The following is a 23056-nucleotide window of genomic DNA, read 5'->3' as shown; positions in this document are numbered from 1 at the left end:
TCCTTAGTGCATGAGCTGGCTGTTTGGAACCTTGGGCTTACACAGGGACACATGCTCAGCCTGGAAGGGGGTGACAGGACCTGCCTGTACTGAATCCACCAGGTTTAAATGAATCCCCAGGGGTGCCTTGATCCTGGAGGACATGGGAATGGAGGGGAGGAGCTGGGGGGAAAGTGGGGGTGGGGGCAGGAGGGGGGAGGACAGGGGAACCCATGGCTGATGTGTAAAATTAAAACACAAATATAATAAATTTAAAAAAAGGTAGATGGGGTAATTTAAAGTTAGGAAAAGCTGGCTAGAAACAAGCCAAGCTAAGGCCAGGCATTGATAAGTAAGAATAAGATGGTGTGGTGGGCTCCCCCAAAAACGAAAGAGCCAAAAGGGTATGAGTAAAAAACAGCCAGCAACATTTTGGCATACCAGTGTGGGGCTAGAGCAAAAGAAAATCCAACAAGAGAAGAATAAATAAAAAGAAAAAAAGTGTGAAGAACAAGAAGAAGACAGAAAAGAGAAAATTTAAGAAACAGCACAGTGGGAACCTAATCATCAAGGAAATGATTATGATGTGGCAGGCACTGGTTATGGGCAAATTCTTTACAATAACCTTAGGAAACATATTTCATTCTAGTGATTAAACACTGGGACTCCAAAAGGTCAAACTGCTTGTTTGGGGACATCCAGATAGGGATAACAGCCAAGGCTCAACTCCTGTTAGATTCTCTGCTTTCAAAAACCTATGATCTTCCTGCTCGTAAACTGTCTGAACAGGATCTCTGATAATGGAAACCAAAGATGACTAAGGGAACTGCGTTTTTTAAAGAAGACCAAGTAAGGGTAGCATCTGACACTAACGCATCTTCCATTGCTTTACTTGCTCACCTCCATAGTCCCACTGACTATTTGGTGTCCAATTGCAAAGTACTCTGGAGAGAACTCATGAGACCTCAGGTAGAACGCCATGATTGATGAGAAGATTCGGACCATGGTTTCATCGCTGAAAGTATTGATAGTGCAGATGTTGAAATGTCGAATGAAACGGGGAGTGACTGCGTTCCTCCCTCCACCTGGAGGACCCATGGCTGCTATCAGTTCTATATCAACCAATGTGATTTTACTGGTGTCCTTAAGGTCGTACCTGGGAAGCACACACGAAGACAAAGAAAGAGAAGAAGACAGAGTAAAGCACAAATAGCCTTAGAAATATAAACTTAGCTCTAGCTTTTGTGAAGGAAATAGCTTTAGAGAAGGTTTCAAGTAGAAGAAAATATTCTACTCCTCCTGTCAGGGATGCTAATTCTGTTTTCTTTCTCCCACCTTTCCCCTTATGCTTCCTTACAGTTTGATTCTGTAAATTTCCCTTTTCTCTGGAAGAGTGTTGCTACAACGTACTTGTAGCTGGTTATAGCTAGGGGTGGCTGCTCCACTTCGCCTAGGATGAGTCTGGTGTGTGCAGTAGTGTCTCAGTTTGAGGTACACATCATTCTGGTTATGGTAAAGTCCTGATCTTCTTATCATCTGAGATCTTATCTTTAGAGTGCAATAATAATGTCTACATATTACCTACATATTTTGTATATAGAAAGGACTCCATTACACAAACATAAAGCTTCAAAGAAGTCCTCATCAGATATCTGAACAACAAAATTTAGTTGGCTATTTTCAATAAGTTAATAAGTGGTTAAGTTCTTTAATATTGAAGCTTTCATCAGAAGGTGTGAAGAGTGGGGAGTTGGGTTCAAAGGCCTTGAAAAAAATAGTGGTTTTATAACAAATAATGCTAGGACATCCACATGTAGAAAAATAAATTTAAACACTGACTTTATACACCTTTCATAACAATTAATTCAAAATGGATCACAGACCTAAATATTAAGTGCAAAACCATCAAAGTCTTAGGAGAAAACACTGGAGAAAAATGTAAATGACTTTAGGTAAGTCAGTTTTTAAGTTATGATAACAAAGGCCCAAACTGTGAAAGAAATAATTGAAAAGGTGATCTTCATTAAAATAAAAACTTCTATTTGTAAAAGACAATAAAGAAGGTAAGACATAGATTAGGAGAATTCAGGCTATCCTCCTGAGTGCTGGGATCATGGGAGTGTATTCCATACTCATTTTAAAACCAAACATAGTATTACCATAACTATTTGTGAAGATTAGTTTTAATTGTCAAAATCTAGAATTCCTCAGGAGACAGGCCTCTGAGGATATCTATAGGAGATTATCTTAATTACATTAATTGAGGTGGGAAATCCTCTCCACTTTGGGCAGTACCATCTCCTAGGCCAGGGATCCTGGGTTGTATATGAGTGGAGAAAGCAAGCTCCAATGTCTGTATTCTCTTCTGACTGCTGATGGACTGTGAAGAGCTGCTTTACATTCCTGATGCCCTGGTTTCTCTCTACCATGGTGGACTGTAACCCAGAAAGGCTAAAATAAGCTCCCTTTCTCTTTAAGTTGGTTTTGACAAAGTATTTTATCATAGCAACAGGGAAAGAAATTAAGACACTAATTACACTAGCTATTTTTGTAGTTGGTGTTTATCTAATGCAGTTTAAAACATATCCACATAATATTTTCATATAATTGTCTATAGAAGTCATCCTGAAAGAAAGCAAGATATCCTCAACAGGTGAGTGGACTCATAAACTATGGAACATCTATAGAAGGGAATATTAACTCAACACTAAGAAACACATGCTAGTGAAAGGAGCCAGTCTACAAATGCCATACACTTGTTTTTTTGTTTTGTTTTGTTTTAAATAAAGAAGCCAGAATAGACAATGGAAAAAAGAAAGTATCTTCAACAAATGGTGCTGGTCTAACTGGATGTTAGCATGTAAAAGAATGCAAATAGATCCATATTTATCAAAGACTTCAACATAAAACCAGACACACTGAAGCTGATAGAAGAGAAATTGGGGAATAGCCTTGAACACACTGGCACAGGAGACAACTTCCTAAACAGAACACCAATAGCGCAGGGACTAAGACCAATATTGTGGGACCTCATGAAACTGAAAAGCCTTTATAAAGCAAAAGACACTGTCAATAGGACAAAATAGCAGCCTACAGAACTGGAAAAGATTTTCACCAACTCCACATCCAATAAAGGGCTAATATCCAAACTATGTATAGAAATCGAGAAACTACATACCAACAAACCAAATAATTAAAAAATGTGGTACAGATTGAAACAGAGAATTATCAGTAGAGGAATCTCAAATGGCTGAAAAACACTTAAATGCAAATCAAAATTACTTTGAGACTCCATCTTACACCTGTCAGAATGACTAAGATAAATAGCACAAGTGACAGCTCATGCTGGCAAGGATGTGGAGTAAGGGGAACACTCCTCCATTGCTGGTGAGAGTGCTAACTTGTACAGCCACTATGGAAATCAATAAGGCAATTCCTCAGAAAATTGGGGGTCAATCTACCTCAAGAACCAGCTATTCCACTCCTGGGCATATACCCAAAGGATGCTCCATCCTACCACAAGAACACTTGCTCAACTATGTTCATAGCAGCATTATTCATACTATCAAGAAACTGGAAACAACCTTGATGTCCCTCAACCAAAGAATGAATAAAGAAAATGTGGTACATTCATACAATGGAGTATATTACTCAGCTGTTTAAAAAAAAAATGACTTCGTGAAATTTGCAGGCAAAGGGATAGAACTAGGGGAAAAAAAAACACCCTGAGCAAGGCAACCAGACCCAGAAAAAGAACGTGATATGTGCTCACTTACACATGGATATTAGGTGTTAAGTAAAGGATAATCCCACTATAATCCACAGACCCAGAGAGGCTAAGTAACAAGGGAAGTTCTAAGGAGGACATATGAATCTCCCTGGGAAGAGGAAATAGAATAGATTATGTGGGTGGACTGGGGGCAGGAGTGGAAACAGAAGGGATGGTGGAGAAGGGAGGAATGGAGGAAGAGATGACTGGAATTGGGGGCATTTATTGAGTGATGTAGAAACCTAGTACGGTGGAAACATCTTAGAACCTATGAGGGTGGCCCTAGTGAGGACTCCTAGTAAAGGAGGATAAAGAGCGTAAACCAGCCATCTTCAGTAACCAGGCAAGCCTTCCAGTGGTGGGACTGGGACACTAACCCAGCCTCAAAACTTTTGACCCACAACCTGTCCTGCCTGAAGTGCTGAGGTCTAATTTGAGGCCCAGGCCACAAGAGGGAGCCCATGACTGACACTGCCTGGATCAGGAACTTGAAGCTGGACAGCCCAGAGTCCTAGGACAGAACCAAACACAACTGGCAAAAAAGAAAAAAAAGTCAATGAGATGATCCCTAATGATACTCTGCTACACTCATAGATCAGAGCCTAGCGCAGTCATCATCAGAGAGGCTTCCTCTGGCAGCTGATGGGAGCAGACGTTAGGCAGAGCTCAGGGAACCCCACAGAAGAGGGGGAGGAAGGACTGTAGGAGCCAGAGGGGTGGAGGACACCAGGAGAACATGGCCCACAGAACCAACTAAGCAGAGTTCACAGGGGCTCACAGAGACTGGAGTGTTAATCACAGAGCCTACATGGGTCTACACTAGGTCCTCTGCATATACTGGTAGCTTGGGTTTTTTTGTGGAACTCCTAACAGTGGGATTGGGGGTGTGTGTGACTCTTTTGCTTGCTCTTGGGACCCTTTTCCTCCTACTTTGCCTCATCCAGCCTTGATATGAGGGTTTGTGCCTAGTCTTATTGCATCTTGTCATGCCATGTTTGGTTGATATTCCTGGGAGGCCTACCTGCTCTTTTCTGAAGGGAAACAGAGGAGGAGTGGATCTGGAGAAGAGGGAAGGTGAGGGTGGGGGAGCTGAGAGGAGTGGAGGGAGGGGAGGCTGAGGTAGGGATGTATTATACGACAGATGAATAAATAAAAAGAAAAAAGACTTTAATTGAATTATTTACCAATGTCCACAATCAAAAAACTGTCGTAATAACTCGATAGGAGGTTGAGCTCCATATTTCTCCAATGAAGGCATATTCATATCATCTATAAACACTATACATTTCTTTCCCATAGGTGGTCCAAATACTCCCTTGCGCCTTTTGTCCAATCTAGACATAATGATGTTCTAAAAATTTAAAAAGAAAAGGTATATTTACCTATGAAAATATTACAAACTTACCATTATCATTATTGATTAAGTCAATATTAAGATCTATGCAGCCAGTATCCATGGTACACCAGTAGCAGCTACCATTTGTTAATTAGTCAAAAACTTAACATAAAAAACATCAGAAAAAAGGACTGAACAACCTTTGAGAGGAAATAATGTTATGTGTGTAATTACTCTGAGCTACTCCTACTTCAAATGATACTAAACTTTAAACTTGACATCAATTCAAATAACATCTGTTGAAACTCCCTTGCACTTAGATTTATAACAGGTGTTTACATGTCAAGCTTGCATTACATATACACATGTATAATTCTATAATACTTTTCACATTGGATACCCCTTTACTTAAGGTTTAATCAAAAGAATTAATTTTTCCAACCTTTGTTGTATTTTTAAGGTCCACATAAATGTATATGCTTTTTAAATATTTCTGGTAATTTTTAAATTTGCTTGAACATTGTAAAACTGAATTATATAAAGATCATTTTATTTAAAATTTTTATAGTGTTCTAACTTTGCATGACTTTGAAGTGAAGGCAAATCTCTTGGCTGAAAACAACAGAAATAGGGTTGGGGAGAATAAGTAGGTACAAGTTTAGGAACAGATACTAAATGTGGCAATTATAAGAAGCTTCATGAAATAGCTTCAGCTTGTTATATTTAGGGGCAAGAGAAGGTCATGCAAATATATTATGTTTGAACCAATCGAGTGAGCAGCAAATGTCCTTAAAAGTCACCCAGCAGAGTATAGGAAACAACTGGATATTCTCCTAGGCCCACCCACAACTCTTGTATGCACACACATGAGCGGTTCTTACACTTTATTCTCCAGGTAAGTCAATTGTTGCTTCTCAAGTCACAATTAGTGACAAATCTTAATAAAGGGCTAATGCAAAAGCATTATCTTTTTATTCATAGATGTACGAAGTTGCATGTTTAACATATAACTGAATATTTTCATGTTTATCAAATAAGATAAAGTATAATGCTTATAAGCCCAAGTTTCTGGCTTTATACTAACCTGAACCTGATTCGCACTGGTCCGTGCAGAGAAATTGACATAGAAAGGAAAGTACTTGTCTTTTTCCAAGTGGTTCATTAGCTTATCCTTCACATACACTGACTTTCCTGTACCAGTTGGACCCACAAAAAGCAGTGGCCTTTATGAAAATAATGAATAACATAATTCATAATGGAAGAAAATAGGAGAGCATTTTTATGGAAAGAAACTCAAGTAAATATTTTTAAAAAACTTTAAATAGTAGTTAAATCATTTCTATCTAAAACCCCATGTGTATAATTGTTCATGAAAGCCCAGTAAAGATAGGACCAAGGAGACGGCTCAGCAAGGTAAAAGCACTTGCCTTGCAAGCCTGATGACCTGAATTTGGATCCCTGGAACACATGTAACAAGGGACCTGGTAGCTGGTGTCTGCAACCCCAAGCATTCCTACTGTGAGATGAGAAGCAGAGACTGGAGCATTCTCCAAAAGGTTACTACCTTTTGTCTGGAGACACTGAACCTGTATGTGAAATGCATAGATTTGTGGAGGGGTGGTGGGTTGTATGAGTACATGTGTATGTGTAGACATGCACAGGCACAACACATGTGTGGAGTTCAGCGTCAACCATGGTAGTATTCCCAGGTACTTCCCACCTTTTGTTTGAGACAGGGTCCCTCACTGGCCTGGAACTTTGCCAAGAAGGCTAGGCTAGCTGGCCCATATGCTTTCAGGGTTCCGCCTGTCTCTGTCTCCCATCTTGCCATGGCTGTGATTACAAGTGTGTACCATCATGGCCATTGCTTATTATATGGAGTCTGGTTCCACATGCTTAGGAAGTAAGACTTTACTGACTGAGCCATTTCCCCATCCCAGAATCTATAGCTTCTCAATTGTAACACTACAAGTGAATTTTGGTGACTTAAAAGTTAATGAACTATGGTTCTGTTAAAACTTTGGAGTGAGTAATGAGAAAGCTGAATTCTAGGTTTTCCAATAACAGTAGCTCTCATTTAGAACATGTTAATTAGCTCCCAGCCACAGCCTCAGTTGTCTGAAACTCAATGACCTTAAAGTTTACTTTAAAAAAATGTTACCATTTTATTAGAGTGGTACTGTTACATTTAGAATTCATGTTTGCAGTAGAGTTTCTTACTTTGCATAGGTAATACTCAAATCCATTAGGAAAGTATATCTTATTGTGTCCATTGTAGGGACTATGATATCTTGAATCTTGGTTCTTTTGTCTTCTAAACTGGAACTTTTAATCAATTCATTCCAATGGAGCCAGCGACCCCGGTTTTTTAACTGTAAGAGAATATGTTTTAAAATATTATAACTATGTACTTGCTACATCTGAAATAATCTGTTCAATACTTACAACATTTGCTTCTTAAAATTTGAGCCCTTAGATAAAACATAACAACTGTAACACAATGATGTTTTACCTGTTGACAAGGAAAAGTTAAGTCAGTTGAAAGATGGGTAAAGAACAGAAACATGCCATTTACAGAAGAGTAAAGACAAATGGGCTACAGCAGCTACTACGGTAAGGATCTGCAACCTGAGATAACACGAGAGTCCGTTAACACTCACAGCCAGAGCTTCTATTCCTGGATGATTAGCACTGGAAAGGGACTTACTGTCTTTTTTGAAACTTAAGTTTTATTGAGAATTCTAAGTCAGGGAGAGACGGCTCAGTGCGCAAGAGCACTGGCTGTTCTCCCAGAGGACTCAGGTTCAGTTCCCAGCACCCACGTGTCATCTCACAACTGTCTAAACTCCAGTTCCAGGAGATCTGATGCCTTCTTCTGACTTCTCTAGGCATCAAACATGCACTTAACATATATACATACATGCAGGTAAAACATCCATACACATAAACATTTTTAAATATTCTAAAGGACACCTCTCAAAATTAAAAACTTTAGCCTTTTCCTCATTTATAATGTAATATTATAATAATTCTATAAAATTTAAGTAACATCTTTAGTAATAAAGCAGATTAATAAATAAACATGCATGAATCTACCACTCAATTAATACATTTAATTTTTCATGTTAATCCAAATAATGTAAACATCACTTTGTCATAAACTCAATATATCTAAAATTTATGTCCTTTATTTTTTGAGATAGCTGTAGCCATGGCTGTCCTGGAGCTCACTATGTAAACCAGGCTGGGCTTGAACTCACAGAGAGCCACCTGCCTCTGCCTCCTGAGTGCTGAGACTAAAGGTGTACACCATCATGTCCAGATGAATTTATGTACTCTTAATATCTAATCTTCCCTAAATGCCTTTAATATGCCTTTTGGCATATGCTGAGTATTTATTTAAAAGTATTCTAGTGTAACTTGAGTTGCAATTTGTTAGATTTTGGTTTCGTATCTTTCATGTCTTAAAGTAAATGAGCTATAATCTAACTAAAAATAAAACATCACTTGAGACCTCTGGATTTGTTTGCTATTTTGTCTTTTTGACCTAGGCTTATGTTCAGCCAAGATAATCAGCAGACCTGTACTATTAAAGTCTTTTAATTCATGCTGAGTGGTGGTGGGTCATGCCTCTAATTCCATCACTTGAGAGACATAGGCAGATGAATCTTTCCGAGTTCAAGCCCAGCCTGGTCCAGGATGGATAGGGCTACACTGAGAAAACTTATCTTGAAAAAAAAAAAAACAAAAACAAAACAAAATGAAAAAGTTTTGAAATTATTTTGAACCACTGGCTGGCTGAAACACGCTGCTGTCCTGATGTCTTCCAGTCAGTACCAGCCTTAACCATTATTCTGTTCTCCTGATTACTCTTCCCTTTCCCTTGCAGATCCTACTACTATCGAATTATCAAAGTTAATTCCTGGCAAAGTAGCCAGAGTCTAGGACCCGCTCCAGTGCTTAGCTGGTGCTACGAACTGTTTGCTGTATTCTATTAGGCAAACAGGTGCCGCAGCTGGCCTATGGAGGTCAGTGGACAACTTTTGGGGATCTGCCCTCTCCTTCCACTGTGGGACACACATGGTGGAACTCAGGGATTCAAGGTTGTGTGCCAAGTGTTTTTACTAATTGTCATCTCACTAGCTCAGCAATTAACTTTTTTAAACACTTAGAGTCATATTAAAGTTATATAGGCATGTATTTTGGAGTTAAAAGTTTATTAGGTTAAGAAAAAGATGCTGGATGTGGTGGCTCACGCCTTTAGTCCCAGCACTTGGGAGGCAGAGGCAGGCAGATTCCTGAGTTCAAGGCCAGCCTGGTCTACAGAGTGAGTTCCAGGACAGTCGGGGATACACAGAGAAACCTTGTCTTGAAAAACAAAACAAAAACAAACAAACAAAAAGATTTAAAAAGGAACAGTTCTCAATTCCCATTTTCTCTTTCCCAATGGCAACTACTTTTATCTATTTAAATTGGATATTTTGATATTTACTTTCAGTTTTTAGAAAACATGTTTATACTACTGTCTCTTGACTATTCTCTTTTAGAGATTATTTCACTGACTTCCTCTATGACTAATAAAGATAAAACTGTCTTTGGTCATATTCTTAAAATTCTATGTTTATATGATTTGTGTGAAGGAATTCATTTTCCACTGCTAGTTGGGTTTGAGTCCTGTCTCTTTCTAGATTTCTATAAATAGGTAAAATTATAACCAAGGCTCTAATTAGGTCTCATGGTTGTAAAATAAAATTTGCATGAATAAGATGATGGATTAAATATTTTCTGTTTTAAAGGAGGCTATTAAGAATTCTTTCACAGAGTGGAAAAGTAAGTTAAAATTGCATGTGACATCATAAGCTGTGACTAGAACAAATCTACAAGGAGAAAGGAGAAGGAACAAAGCGTCTCAGCACAGAAGTCACCGCTCAGATGAAAACTCAGGCATTGTGCCTGCTGCCCCAGGGTGTTGTGTTTCACATTGTGTCCTCACATGCACTTGAGGTCATACCTCATACATGTAGTCATAGACTAGGCCTTTCTCATCAAATGGGCATTCCCATTTACCCACAGAGTTTGGTATTGGATCTTCTTCATCTTTCCCTGTCACAATCGATCGGATGAAATTATCAAAAGCAAGGCGACCATTTGTATCACAGCTTGCTCCGACGGACCAAATCAAAGAGAATATAAAGCAGGCCTGTTGGGGAAAAAGTTAACTAGAGTGACTATTTTAAAAGAACATTTACAAGGAATAACTAAAATTTAATATATTAAGGCCTGATTACTGGGAAAGGTCATGCAAATAAACAAAGTAGAACTTAGTACAGCTAAATCATATAAAGAATCATTTTTTCGGCAGTAGTGATCAAAAACTTAAATGCCTACATCAAATGACCTAGGGACATCTATTCAATTCGTCCTCAAATATATTCCTACCAGTGAAATTATATATATATATATATAAAAATATTTGTTACATCTCTATTTCTTCAACCGGAAGTCTGGTTAATTACAGTATGACACACACACTGATAGATATACAGCTGTAACACTGATATGGAAAAATCAAGACATATTGCAAGTGAGATGCAAATGAGTAAATATAGTTTGTAAATATAATTAGTAAATATTGACATATAAAATACACACATAGGAAAGAGTATATATATATACATATATACAATGCCTTTACAAGGCTTTGAGGGGCACTAACAATAGTTGCCTTGAAGGTCGCTGAAAGACTGGCATAAACAGAAAGTATGCTTTTGACTTTTGAATTTCATTCATGTACATGCCTTATCTGGCTAAATGAAAACATTGCCCTCAAATTTTCAATCAGGAATCAATATACATAAGTCTTATGAAGTATTCTGAACCATCTGATAAATTAGGAGTTTGGGTATATCAAGAGAACAAAAGTTTTCTGTAAATGCACAAAATTATAGACAGATGGACTATTCCTGGGATAGTTTTATGAAAGCTAACAATAATAGCTGTGGAAGAATGTGAACAAATAGTGCTCGTTCTTAATGCACTCTCCCCTCCCTTTATCTTCCTTTATGTGGCAGCAGCATTTCCCTCTCATGGTTTTTCCTCCACCTTGTTGCTACAAAACAAACAAACAAAAGACTACCTCTTAGGCAATCGAGATTGCTCAGTAGGTAAAAGCGTGTGGAGAGCAGAGGACAACTGATGGGAATTGACCCTCTCCTTCCCACTCATGTGACTCCCAGAGATTAAACTTGTCAGGCTTGGCAGCAAGTGCTTTTACGTACTGAGCAATCTCACAGTAGATTGGAGAAAGGTGCAGACAGGGAACAAAGATGTTTAGTTTTCTTCTCTTGTTTCCCTAGGTAACTTCTGTTCTCAATTGCCATAATCTCTGATCTTCTTTGAACTCTAGACACTGGCTGCCAAGGACCACTGCTAATGTTTCCCTAAGTCCTCCACGGATTCCGCCTGTATCCACCCATCTGGTTGGATACCTTCCCCCAGTCTTTCATAGCTACTTCCTGTGATGCCTACAGGCCCACTCAGCACTAAGACAAACAAAATCAGCTAATCTAAAGCAAGTGAGTTTAACACTGCGCCACCCATCAAGGGACTATCAACATATGGTGCTTCATTAAGAATAGCACAGTTTGAGTTCATTCTGACATATTTTATTTTCTTTAGAGTTGTTTTTGGAATAAGAATGCCAGGTCAGGCTAACTTAGTGTCCTCAGCTATTATTCAGTGATCATCAAAAAACTGCTCTGGATCTTATGAAGGTCTTTCTGAATACAGATCATATTTTCTCTTACCACATTTTATTTTTTAACTTAAAACCACCTTAAATATAAAACCAACCATAATCCAAACACGAGTATGCTTGGTAGTGGGTTCATTTTCCAGCACATTACAGAGAAGTATCTCAAAGAGGCGTGTGAGAGAGACAACTGCATTAATGTTGCTTGTAGGAATAAGTTCCTGCAAAGGAAAAATAATAAAATGCTTTTGAAAATTTCCATCTTATTTGGAGAAGAAATGCAAGTAAACATTTCATTTTATAAAAATGGCAAGAGCATACACATTGTTGATATCTTCTTTATAACATTTAAACTTACAGAAAATAAATTGTAGGTACAATAAAATCATGTCTCAAAAGGTTTTAGTTTGGCTTATCATATGACAAAATTTACACAATGTATTTTTATTCTAAATCCCATGACAAATGGAAATTAGGTACTATACAAAGAATAAACAATATTCTAAGGATAGGGGAATGGAGTCTCTTATAGCCATTCATTAAGTTATTTATTCTATGTTTATGAAAGACATATTTATAACCATGGAGCAAACTGGGAGATGTAGAAATAAGAGACATAATCCCTGGAAAGGAGCCACACCAAAATAAAACAGGCAAATATAATATAGTGAGATAATTCTATGAAGGAGGCAGTCTCAGAAGAGAGACATGGTGCTATAGTACTTGGGAGAGAAATAGGCCCAGAAATTGGTTTCAGGGAAACTGGAGAAGGATAAATAACAAAAGGTCTTTCCAGGGAAGAAGAAGGTGAACTGAATTTTCAAGGAAAATGGAAGTTAGGTAAACAGAGGAGGGGAGGGGAAGATGTTTAAGGCAGTAAAATTATATAACAAATACAGGCAGATATGGACTACTAAGGTGAACTTCCAGGATATAAAAGTGGGATGACAAAAAACGTTATGCTTCAGGAGCAGACAAGAATCAGACTCCAAGAGTCATATGGGCTTTGTTAAAGGTCATCCTAGGGTTAAAGCTCCAAAGGACTTTTAAGTAGGGAATAAACAGGATGAGTGGGTGTTCAGAATCTCTGTTCTAACTGTAAGGTGTAGACTGCAGGAGAGCAATGCTACTGTAATCATCCAGAGAGGAGAGAAGTCAGAACTGAGGCCACACTCTCCAGGGAAGGCTGAGGTGTGGAAATGGCTGGAGAGAAGACAAATGCAAAGATTATCAAGGAGGATACAAGCCAACATTGCTTTAGAACTGGTTGCATATAGAAAATATGACAACCCATCACTCAATACCTGGAAAGACAGGGCTTATTTTGTTTTATTTATTTTTATAGGAGTAGGGATTTAAAACTGAGAAACTGCTAAGAACTTCAATTTTTCCCTATGAAGTCACCATAAATAATCTTTGTAATGTGGAATTGTCTAGTGCTTTTCTTTTAATACCATATCTTTTCTCTTCCTAAAATCGTATTTTAGGATGGGAAGCCATTGAGTTTCTTTGGTATCAATGTTAAGTGTGCATGTGTGTTTACACAGGTGGTGATTATCACTGAATGGTGGTCTTCCAAAAGACTCTTCTTTATTAGGATCCCAAAAATTTACAGTAAAAGATCTTTGAAAATATAACTAAGAATCTGGAGATGAGGACATCATTATGAATTGTTCAACAGGCATGAAATCTAAGACCCCAAGTGCTGCAGAGAGGCCTTGTGAAGCTGGAGGAAGGGATTGGAGTTATGCAGCCAGGAGCCACAGGACTGGGGCCACCGGGATCTGGAAGATAAGATTCTCCCTTAGCATTTACAGGGAAGCACAGCTCTGCCAACATCTTGATGTCAGCCTCTAGCCTCTGGAACCATGAGAAAGTAAAGTTCCGTTATTTAGGTGGTGGCACATGCCTGTAATCCCAGCACATGGGAGGCAGAGGCAGGTGGATCTCTGTGAGTTCGAGGCCAGCCAAAAACCAAAAAAAAGAAAAAAAGAAGAAGAAGAAGAAGAAACCACATTTGCAGTAATTTGTTATGATAGCCTCAGAAAAATAGCACAGCATAAAGAATCTTCACAAAATGCTGAACACTCATGTGAGCTTAAAAAGACACATATTTAAAGTATTTTAAAAATCTATCTTTAACAAACTGTGTGTGTGTGTGTGTGTGTGTGTGTGTGTGTGTGTGTGTGTACACATCTGAGTGTAGGTAGGCATCAGAGACCCTGGAGTTGGAGTTATAGACAGTTGTGAGCCACTCAGCATGGGAGCTGGGAACTGAATGTGGGTCCTCTACAAGAGCAGAATGTATTCTAAACCACTGAGCCATCTTTCTAGCACCTAAAATATTTTTTAAATATGGATTTTTTTAAAGGTCTAGAAACTATGGCTTGATATAAATATTCTAGTTAAAGTAAATTTAATCTGTTAAGTTATTTGCAATTTAAACAATATAAAATCAAAGAAGACTGGGCATGGAAGGAACATGCTTGTAATTTCAGAATTTGGAGGCAGAGGCAGGATGATCAGAAGTTCAAGGTCATTCTCAGTTATTTAGTGAGTTCAAGGCCAAAATAAAAATAATAATAAATAAGTAAAAGAAAGGTAAAGAAAAAACTGGCTTTAATTAGTCATTCTAGCATAGTGACTGTAGATTCAGTTAAGTTGAACAGAATCTTCAGAAATCAGAGTTAAGTCAGAGGATTATAGTGCTGTTACCTTGCATTTTTTCTTACGGAATGCTAAAGAAGGGGGTACCAGCCATTTGAAAAGTTCTGCCAGCAGAGCTTGATATTCTGGTTCACTTAGAGGCTCTTTCAATGAATTCAGCCATGAAATCACAAGTGGTTCCCATCCTAACTGTGAAGGTTCCAAATAAATCATACCACAACGACTCACAGTGGCAGGCTGGAGGAAAAAAGATTTTCTTTTACCTGGCAATTATCAGCTAGCACTTCTAAGTCCATTCATGATCTAGGTCTGCCTGTTTCTACAGTCTGACACACACTAGATGTTCCCCGTTCAGTCAGGACTTTAGACATTCTATACCTCTTCACGTTTATACATCATCCAGTCATAATTTGAAATGCCCAATCCTAGCTAATCTCTTTGAAGAAGTCTTGACTCTTCTGCAAAGGTAGGTTAAACACAAACATCTTCTAAGGCCTTTCTCTCCTCATTACCCCCTGGGTACTCAGTTCACTCCTTACTCTTAGAGTACTTATGTGTAACTATGTATTGGGATTATTTATTAGCATGTTTCTCATTCTTTTTAAACATATATTGAGTCTTATTCATTTGTCTATCCTTGCTGTTAAACCCATTTTAGGACACAAAATAAAACATTTTGATTCAATTAATGAATAAACAAACAAACAGCAAAATACTATTATATCAAGAACTCACAGAAGCCTGTGAAAGGTCCATTGTTTCAAAGATGAGGCTCATCTGAGGAGACATTTGAATGATTTCTCCACTCATAAGGCAAAGCTAAGGGGAAATATTTTTCACATATTTTAAAATTTAGATAGAAGTAATCTGTTTAGAGATAAAGCACATGCTACTATATAAAGACATGAGTATGGCTGGAAGCCAGGAAAAACTCTAGTCTAGCCCTGTGTTTATGATGTCTCCTTACCTTCTTTAATCTAAAGCACTCCTTCTTTTATCATACATGTTCAAAACTTGAATTCATCATTCTCTCAATTCTCATCTTTCCTATTATTATTAAAGCTACCTTATCTCAATCTCCTTGGCTTTTAGATTATTAAATTTTAATAGTATTGGTAACTGTTATTATAACTATTCATATATCAAATTAATTTCACTACAAAGTCTTTCCCACATCTACTTTTATTTCGGTTTCCTCTTCACTCCTACAGTCACCATTCTAGACTCAAGTTTACCTTGTCTAGTCATATGTCAACAGTGAAGCATCTAACACTTCTGGACTCAACTCCTTAGGTATAAAACAGAATGGCAAAGAGTTGCACTGTGCAATATGGTAGCTGTTAGCCACACAGAGCTATTTGTATTTAAGTGACCAGTGTAAAATTAAACGAAGTTTAAAGTTCAGTTCTTTAGCACTGATTTTCTTGGTGCCAAGGAGGAAGTGAGGGCCTTACGCATGCTAGGCAAGCCCTCTACTTCTGGGCTAGCTCCTCACACCAAGGTCAGTTCTCCAACTATACTAAGTCATACTACAAAGGAAACGCTAACAAGCCATATGTGACTGACTGATGGCTACCTTAACAGTGCAGACATTTGCAGAACTGTAGAAAAAGTTCTACTTGAGAGAACTCATCTAGAATACTTTTTAAATGTATTATCAGATTACGCCAGTAATCACTCTTCTACTTCCTACCAAGTTAGGATAACCTCATCACTCACTCTGCTGTGTTGTCTACCAACTACTTAGACTTCACCATCAAGTGCAAGTCAGCCGGCTGGCAACCCTTGCCTTGCTGCCACCTACCAGGCCCCAATGATTCTCTCCTCATCAAAGCCCTCAGCACTTGGCCCAGTTGAATCCTAACTCCAGCCTGGGCCAGAGTTCATGAGCACGAGCACTTTAAAACAATAACATCTTATGTTCCTGATCATCCTGTCTTTGGTTTTTTTTTTTTTTACTTACTTTGTCCCAGCCATTCATTTCATATATGTGGAAATTTACCTCTTGAAAAAAAATCCTAGGGGCTGGAGAGATGGCTCAGAGGTTAAGAGCACTGACTGCTCTTCCAGAGGTCCTAAGTTCAATTCCCAGCACCCACATGGTGGCTCACAACCACCTATAATGAGATCTGGTGCCCTCTTCTGTATACATAATAAATAAATAAAATCTTTAAAAAGAAAAGAAAAAGAAAGAAAATCCTAAGTAATTCTGAACTATTAAGTTCAAGCATCTTAGTCTCTGTCCACAGCTCCAACCATCCAGTTCTCTTTCCCACAATACCTAATACACTTATCCCCTTTCACTAAAAATAGATTTTCTTCTAACATAATACACCCTGATTACAGTTTCCTCTCCTCTATTCCTACCAGTTCTTCTTTCCTAATACACTTTCTCCTCATTTTTGTAAGGAATTTCCCATCATGGCTGGTTTTATCTCCTTTGTTAGGAAGTTCTGCTTTATATCCATTGCTTCTACTATCCTCATACCATTGTCTTTGAAGTCTTTGTATATTTCCAGTATTGCAATATTACCTTTACCTATGCCCAGAATTCTTATTTACAGAGAATATTTCACACAAGCAGCCTTTGGTATATGAGTGGTGATTCAAGCTTTTTCATTTAACCAGGTCCTCAGCACTGCCCACACATACTTCTATATTTCCCTAAGTCAGTGGTTCTCAGCCTTCCTAATGCTGTGACTCTTTAACACAGTTCCTCATGTTGTGATGACCCCTAACCATAAAATTACTTCATTGCTACTTCATAACTGTAATTTTGCTACTGTTATGAATTATAATGTAAATAAATATCTGATCGGCAGGGTATCTGATATGGGACTCCAAAGGGGTCATGACCCACTGGTTCAGAAGCACTGCTAAGCAGATCTCCTTCACAGCTTCCACTGTGGCTAACTAAAACTGTTTAGTTGCTTCTTACATCTGCAAAGAACCGAGGCTTACCACTTGACGAAGACAAGTTGTCATAAGGCTTGTTTTTCATTTTCACCGTCAACTCTGAATATCCAAACTTCCTGGCTACCCTCCCCCTTCCATCTAATGTGAGAGCACCCTTGCGTTTGAGCTGAAATTCTTATATTTCATTCTACTGGCTAAATCCTGCTTTCTGAATCATCAGTCTTGTCAGTTTACGTTTTACTTCCAGCACAAACAATATTACTGAGTAAAAATAAGGAAAAATATGACCAACAGTGATAAGGTATCTGACCATAAAGTTGAGTATTAATTAAATGAATTTACTACTTAGTAGAACAGTCATTTCATATATGTATGGAAATAAATTGGGCAGGGGAAAATGACCTATTGGTAGAGTACTTGTTTAACATATGCAAGGCCCCAGGATTCAGTCCTCAATGCCACAGAACAAGTATGGAAATAAACTGAGACACACACAGATAGGAGAATACTAATACAGATATGAAAAATGAGTAAAGTCGAACACAATAACACAAACACCTCATGTACATGGACGGAAACAGGAAAGCACTAAAGAACATGAGCCCATTGTTAGATGTGTAAGACCTACTAAAACCAATTATTACTGATTAAGTGATGATCTCTAGAAAATAGACTGACTTGGAATGTGCATGAATGACCCTTTGGGTACAGAGAATTTTATGCATCTTTATTTGGTAACAGTTATGAAAGTGTACAAATACATTAAAATCATAGCATCTAATTTTAGAATTTTATGTCCATTTACTCCCAATTAAAGTAAATAGTATAAGACTTCCATTGTTTAGTTCTTTTATATATTGCTCATATCCCAGGGCAATGTTTTACAGATAAAAACTAAAGTATTCAACTTTTTAAAAATGAGACTTTCGCCGGGCAGTGGTGGCACACGCCTTTAACCCCAGCACTCAGGAGGCAGAGCCAGGTGGATCTTTGTGAGTTCGAGGCCAGCCTGGTCTACCAAGTAAGTTCCAGGAAAGGCGCAAATCTACACAGAGAAACCCTGTCTCGAAAAACCAAAAAGAAAAAAGAAAAAAAAAAAAGAGAGAGAGAGAGAGACTTTCATTTTCTTCTAAGATATTAAAGTTCTATGTGAAATTATAAAATTGAAATAACTTACTGTCTTTATGTGTATGAGTGTTTTGCCCAAATGTATATCTGTGCACCATATGTGTGCAGTGCCAAGGACTGAGCTACAGATGACTGCTAGCCACCATGTAGGGCTGGGAATCAATAGAACACACAGATCCTGGGTCCTCGGGTTCCCTGAGGTGTAGCCAGTGTTCTTAATGGCTGAGCAATCTCTCCAGCCCAACTTGATTTGTTGGTAGATTACTGTGGTGGCTTGGATAAGAATGCCCTCCATAGGCTCATGTATTTGAATGCTGAGTCATCAGGGAGTGGCATTATTTGAAAGGATTAAAAGACAATTATTATGTTAACACAGCAGCTTTAATGTAATATGCTTTCATTCTATTAAAAAACAAAAAGACTTACTATAGAACAGTTTTTACTAAAAAGAGCTCCAGGAGAGATTGTATGAGTGAAAATTGTTGAGACCAAGATTGGAAAAAGCACAGGGACAAACAGCCAAACTAATGGAAACACATGAACTATGAACCGATAGCTGAGGAGCCCCCAACTGGATCAGGCCCTCAGGATAAGTGAGACAGTTGATTAGCTTGAACTGTTTGGGAGGCCCTCAGGCAGTGGGACTGGGACCTGTCCTTAGTGCATGAGCTGGCTGTTTGGAACCTGGGGACTATGCAGGGACACTTTGCTCAGCCTGGGAGGAGGGGACTGGACCTGCCTGGACTGAATCTACCAGGTTGAGCTGCATCCCTAGGGGAGTCTTAGCCCTGGAGGAGATGGGAATTGGAGGGGGGAGAAAGCAGGGGAGGGGGGGCCCTGGTGGGAGGAGGGAAGACAGGGGAATCCGTGGCTGATACGTAAAATTAAATTAAATTATAAAATAAAAAAAGTTGAAAAAAAGAAAATTTATAAATGTATTCAATTTTTACTCACTTTAGCTTAATTATATGATCCTAGAATTGCTTAATTATATCTGAATAAGCTCTCCTTTAAATAACAGTGATTTACCTTTTTATTATCATCCAAGACTGTATTCATACTCTCTATCCACAAAGTGTCAATAGGACCATCAAATACAACCCATTTCCGATCCGGGGTTTCTGCTAAGGCAAATTCTCTAAACGTGTTTGCCACAATGCCATCAGTCCACTGAGGAAAAAAGGAAAAGCTGAAAAGCTCCCTTCATAAAATAAATTGGATTTATTATTAAAAACATAGAGATACTTCTAGATTCTTGCTTTACTATGCACTGTCATAGGCAAGAGTGTTATCTTGTAGATTACCTCATGAGACACTGGGTCAAACTGCCCAAAAAGCTGTCCCATAGTAATTGACTTCGGGTTTACAGTCCTGTACGTGACCTTTTCTTCCTCTCCATAATTGCGTTCATTCATAAGACTTAAAGTATCAGCCAGCACGTGCAGAACTTTTGTCTTAGCAGCAAAAGGCTCTCCTACCAGCATAAAACTATGAAAGAGAATTGTACAAGAAGACGGTAAAATATGGCCAATTAAATTATTTATACCAGGATAGAAAACATCACTCTGTGATAATCACCATATATAGTTTTTGAATCTCTAAAGTGTTTCCTCAGACAGATGAAAACACACTTCATTTCTTACATTTATGGTTGTGAGCCTAGCCTTTAATGGCTGAGCTACCCCTCCAGCCCTACACTTCACTTCTAAAATGATCGAATCGATACTGAATTTTCCACATTCATAATACTATCAAAAATAGACTATAATAGAAAGTCTCTAAACGACAAAAAATTATTATTTATATATTCTTAAAATAAAAGCTAAGACATGGGAAGAACTGTTTCTAAAGCTTTCAGTTGCTGTAGTTGTTAGTAGTTATGGGGCGCTAGGAACACGTCCCGAACATGACAAGACCACGGGAGAGTTTTATTAAAGAGGATAGAGGTGACAGGCCTGTGTGAAACACACGTGGGGAGAGAGAGAGACAGAGAGAGACTGAGAGCCTCGCGCAAGATGGCGCCGGCTTTTTAAAGGCTGGGCCGCGCATGCGTACAGGGACTCCTGTGGGTACTCCACGCATGCGTGTAGATTACATGGCTGCGCGCGCGCTTTATGCAGCCACGTAAGGCCACAGAGTCCCGGTCCCGCAAGATGTCTGACCCAGAGATGGCTATTCTACACCGGAAGTAGTTAGGCGGTCTGCCGGGCAAGCCCAACCGTGTGGACATATAATTATCTATCAGTAGTGGCACAGTGCTCTTTGCCAAAGATTTCCAGACCTCTTCCTGGCACACAGGCCTCCTTGCCACTCTTGTGGAAACATGAGGTGACTAATTCCAACCAATGAGTCATACAAGGTAGCTAATTGCCAGTAAGGGAGTTGACAGAGCTCTGTCACCCCTCTAGCAAGAATGTAATCCACAATGGTGAGGTGGTGGCTACTCTTTATGACTATGATAAACAGAGTCTCTCTGATAACCTATACATGAACACACGGTATGAACAAAATCTACACCTTTGCATTGTAAATCATTCACATTTTGGTGCTGGTTGTTCCTACAGTGTAGTTAGCTATCCTAGGGAGGATGTTCTTGCCATAATAAAAGAAAACCAAAACATATGGCATTGGCTTAGAAGCCAGGGCAAATGAAGATTCCAGAGGATAAATGATTGACAATTGCTGTTATATGATGGTAAAACATTTGGTGAATTTAATCATTTAGATAACTTGGAAGGCAGATAACACACCTAATGAAGGGGGAAGAGTAGTGAATGTGGTGTTATCCAGTACAATGGAAGGATGTGGCTGGATTTAACAAGAAACTATAAACAATGAGCACAGAGGATGTGAGGGAGGTCTGTCTGCAGGTGGGTGTGTAAGAAAATAGAGGGAGTTCAGAAATTCAGGGACCGGGAGAATTCTCATGAACATTGGTAAAAAATTAAGAACACTTTTCAATGATGAAAACTCAGAATGACATAAAGGATGAAATCAAGGACAAAGTTGCTTTATCACATTATTAAAATCTAGGAAGGATTAATGTGGTTCTCAGTCCAGAAGTCCCCCAATCTTTGGAAGCTATTGTGGTGATATTTTATTTGTATGTTAATAAAGTTTGCCTGGAGATCAGAGGAAATAGCAAGCCAGTAAACATAAAAGTCAGGCAGGGGTGGCACAGGCCCTTAATCTGGTCACATGGCAGGCAGAGTCTCTGTGTGTTCAAGGATACACCAGGGAACAGCCAAGTGTGGTAACACACACCTTTAATTCCAGTACCAACCATAGAGACCTGGAGGTGTGTACAGACAGGCAGTGACAAGGAAGTGAGATAGCTGGGCTAAGAGCCAATGAGAGGGCAGAAAAGCAAGTCAATAAAGGTGCAGTTAGACAGGAAATAGTCCCCTTTTGGTAGCTGCAGAGCTGAAGAGGTAAGGTTGGTGGCTATAACTATTTCCCTGATCTCTAAGGCTTTCACTCCTATATTTGGCTCTGTGTTTCTTATTTAATAAGATCGTTTAGAAATTTGTCTACAGGTGTTGGGGATTTAGCTCAGTGGTAGAGCGCTTGCCTAACAAGCACAAGGACCTGGGTTTGGTCCTCAGCTGGGGCAGGGGGGGGATCCATCTACAAGTTATGTTCTAGTCCACCAGTAGATACCCAAAACCAAGTGTACTATAGAAGTGTATATAATACTATGTTTTTTTCCTGAATATTCATAACTATTATAAAGGTTAATTTATAAATTGGACATAGTAAGAGACTAACAGTAACTAGTCATAAAATAGAATAATTACAATAATATTCTTTGAGAAGAGTATATGGCAGTTCTCTCTCTCTCTCTCTCTCTCTCTCTCTCTCTCTCTCTCAAATTGTGAAATTGTCCTTTTAGTACTTTTCGACTGCAGTTAGTTGATTGTGGATAAATGAAGCCATGGAAATAAAAACTTTGGGTAAGGAGGGCTACCATAGTCATTTTAGGAGAACAAGATTTGATGAGAACAGGCTGGAAGCATAGAATCTACTAAGCCTGTCAGGGTTAAGGTCACCACAAGGACTTAGAGAGATATGACACTAAAATTGTACTTAGGGCAGATGGAGGATAAAACACATAAAAGCCACTTAAACTTCTGAAGATGTCTACTGATTTCTACCTCCTGATTCCGCTCTAACAGCATATACAGATACTCAACCCCTGGATGCATGAGGATTATTTGCTATCCCTCATTTTAGTATATGTTTGAAATTTTGCATAATACAAAGTTGTTTTCTTTAACTTTACAAAAATTGTGATTATTAGACCCTAACTTTCTGTAAACAGGAAGTGGCTGGAATCATTTTTCAGTTACTATGAATAACATTTTTCTTTCTTGTTACTTCATGCATATTGAGGAAAGAAGACAAAAATAGGAAGACCTTTCAAAGGTTAAGTCTAGTCCATGGAAAACAGCTGTTGAGAAAATCCCTCTCAGGAAACAAAAATCAAGCAGACATGTTGATTCAAGATGTT

The 23056-nt window shown here is 38.6% G+C and overlaps 1 protein-coding gene across 1 annotated transcript in view; it reads right to left on the bottom strand.

Annotated features, from left to right (window-relative positions):
• Dnah12 (dynein axonemal heavy chain 12) overlaps positions 1-23056 on the bottom strand; it is a 168422-nt gene that overhangs the window by 86591 nt on the left and 58775 nt on the right. The window contains exons 31-40 of the mRNA XM_036200006.1: positions 19851-20034; positions 19576-19716; positions 15238-15321; positions 14551-14739; positions 11937-12056; positions 10096-10284; positions 7305-7456; positions 6169-6307; positions 4933-5099; positions 880-1135 (exon numbers count right to left, since the gene is read on the bottom strand). Coding sequence (XP_036055899.1) covers positions 880-1135; positions 4933-5099; positions 6169-6307; positions 7305-7456; positions 10096-10284; positions 11937-12056; positions 14551-14739; positions 15238-15321; positions 19576-19716; positions 19851-20034 — 1621 coding nt within the window. The remainder of the gene's footprint in view (positions 1-879; positions 1136-4932; positions 5100-6168; positions 6308-7304; positions 7457-10095; positions 10285-11936; positions 12057-14550; positions 14740-15237; positions 15322-19575; positions 19717-19850; positions 20035-23056) is intronic.

The sequence above is a fragment of the Onychomys torridus genome, chromosome 9 (genome assembly GCF_903995425.1).
Source record: "Onychomys torridus chromosome 9, mOncTor1.1, whole genome shotgun sequence".
In the NCBI taxonomy this organism is placed as follows: domain Eukaryota; kingdom Metazoa; phylum Chordata; class Mammalia; order Rodentia; family Cricetidae; genus Onychomys; species Onychomys torridus.
The sequence above is the reverse complement of the archived record's forward strand: the minus strand, read 5'-3'. Positions and strand labels throughout refer to the sequence as shown.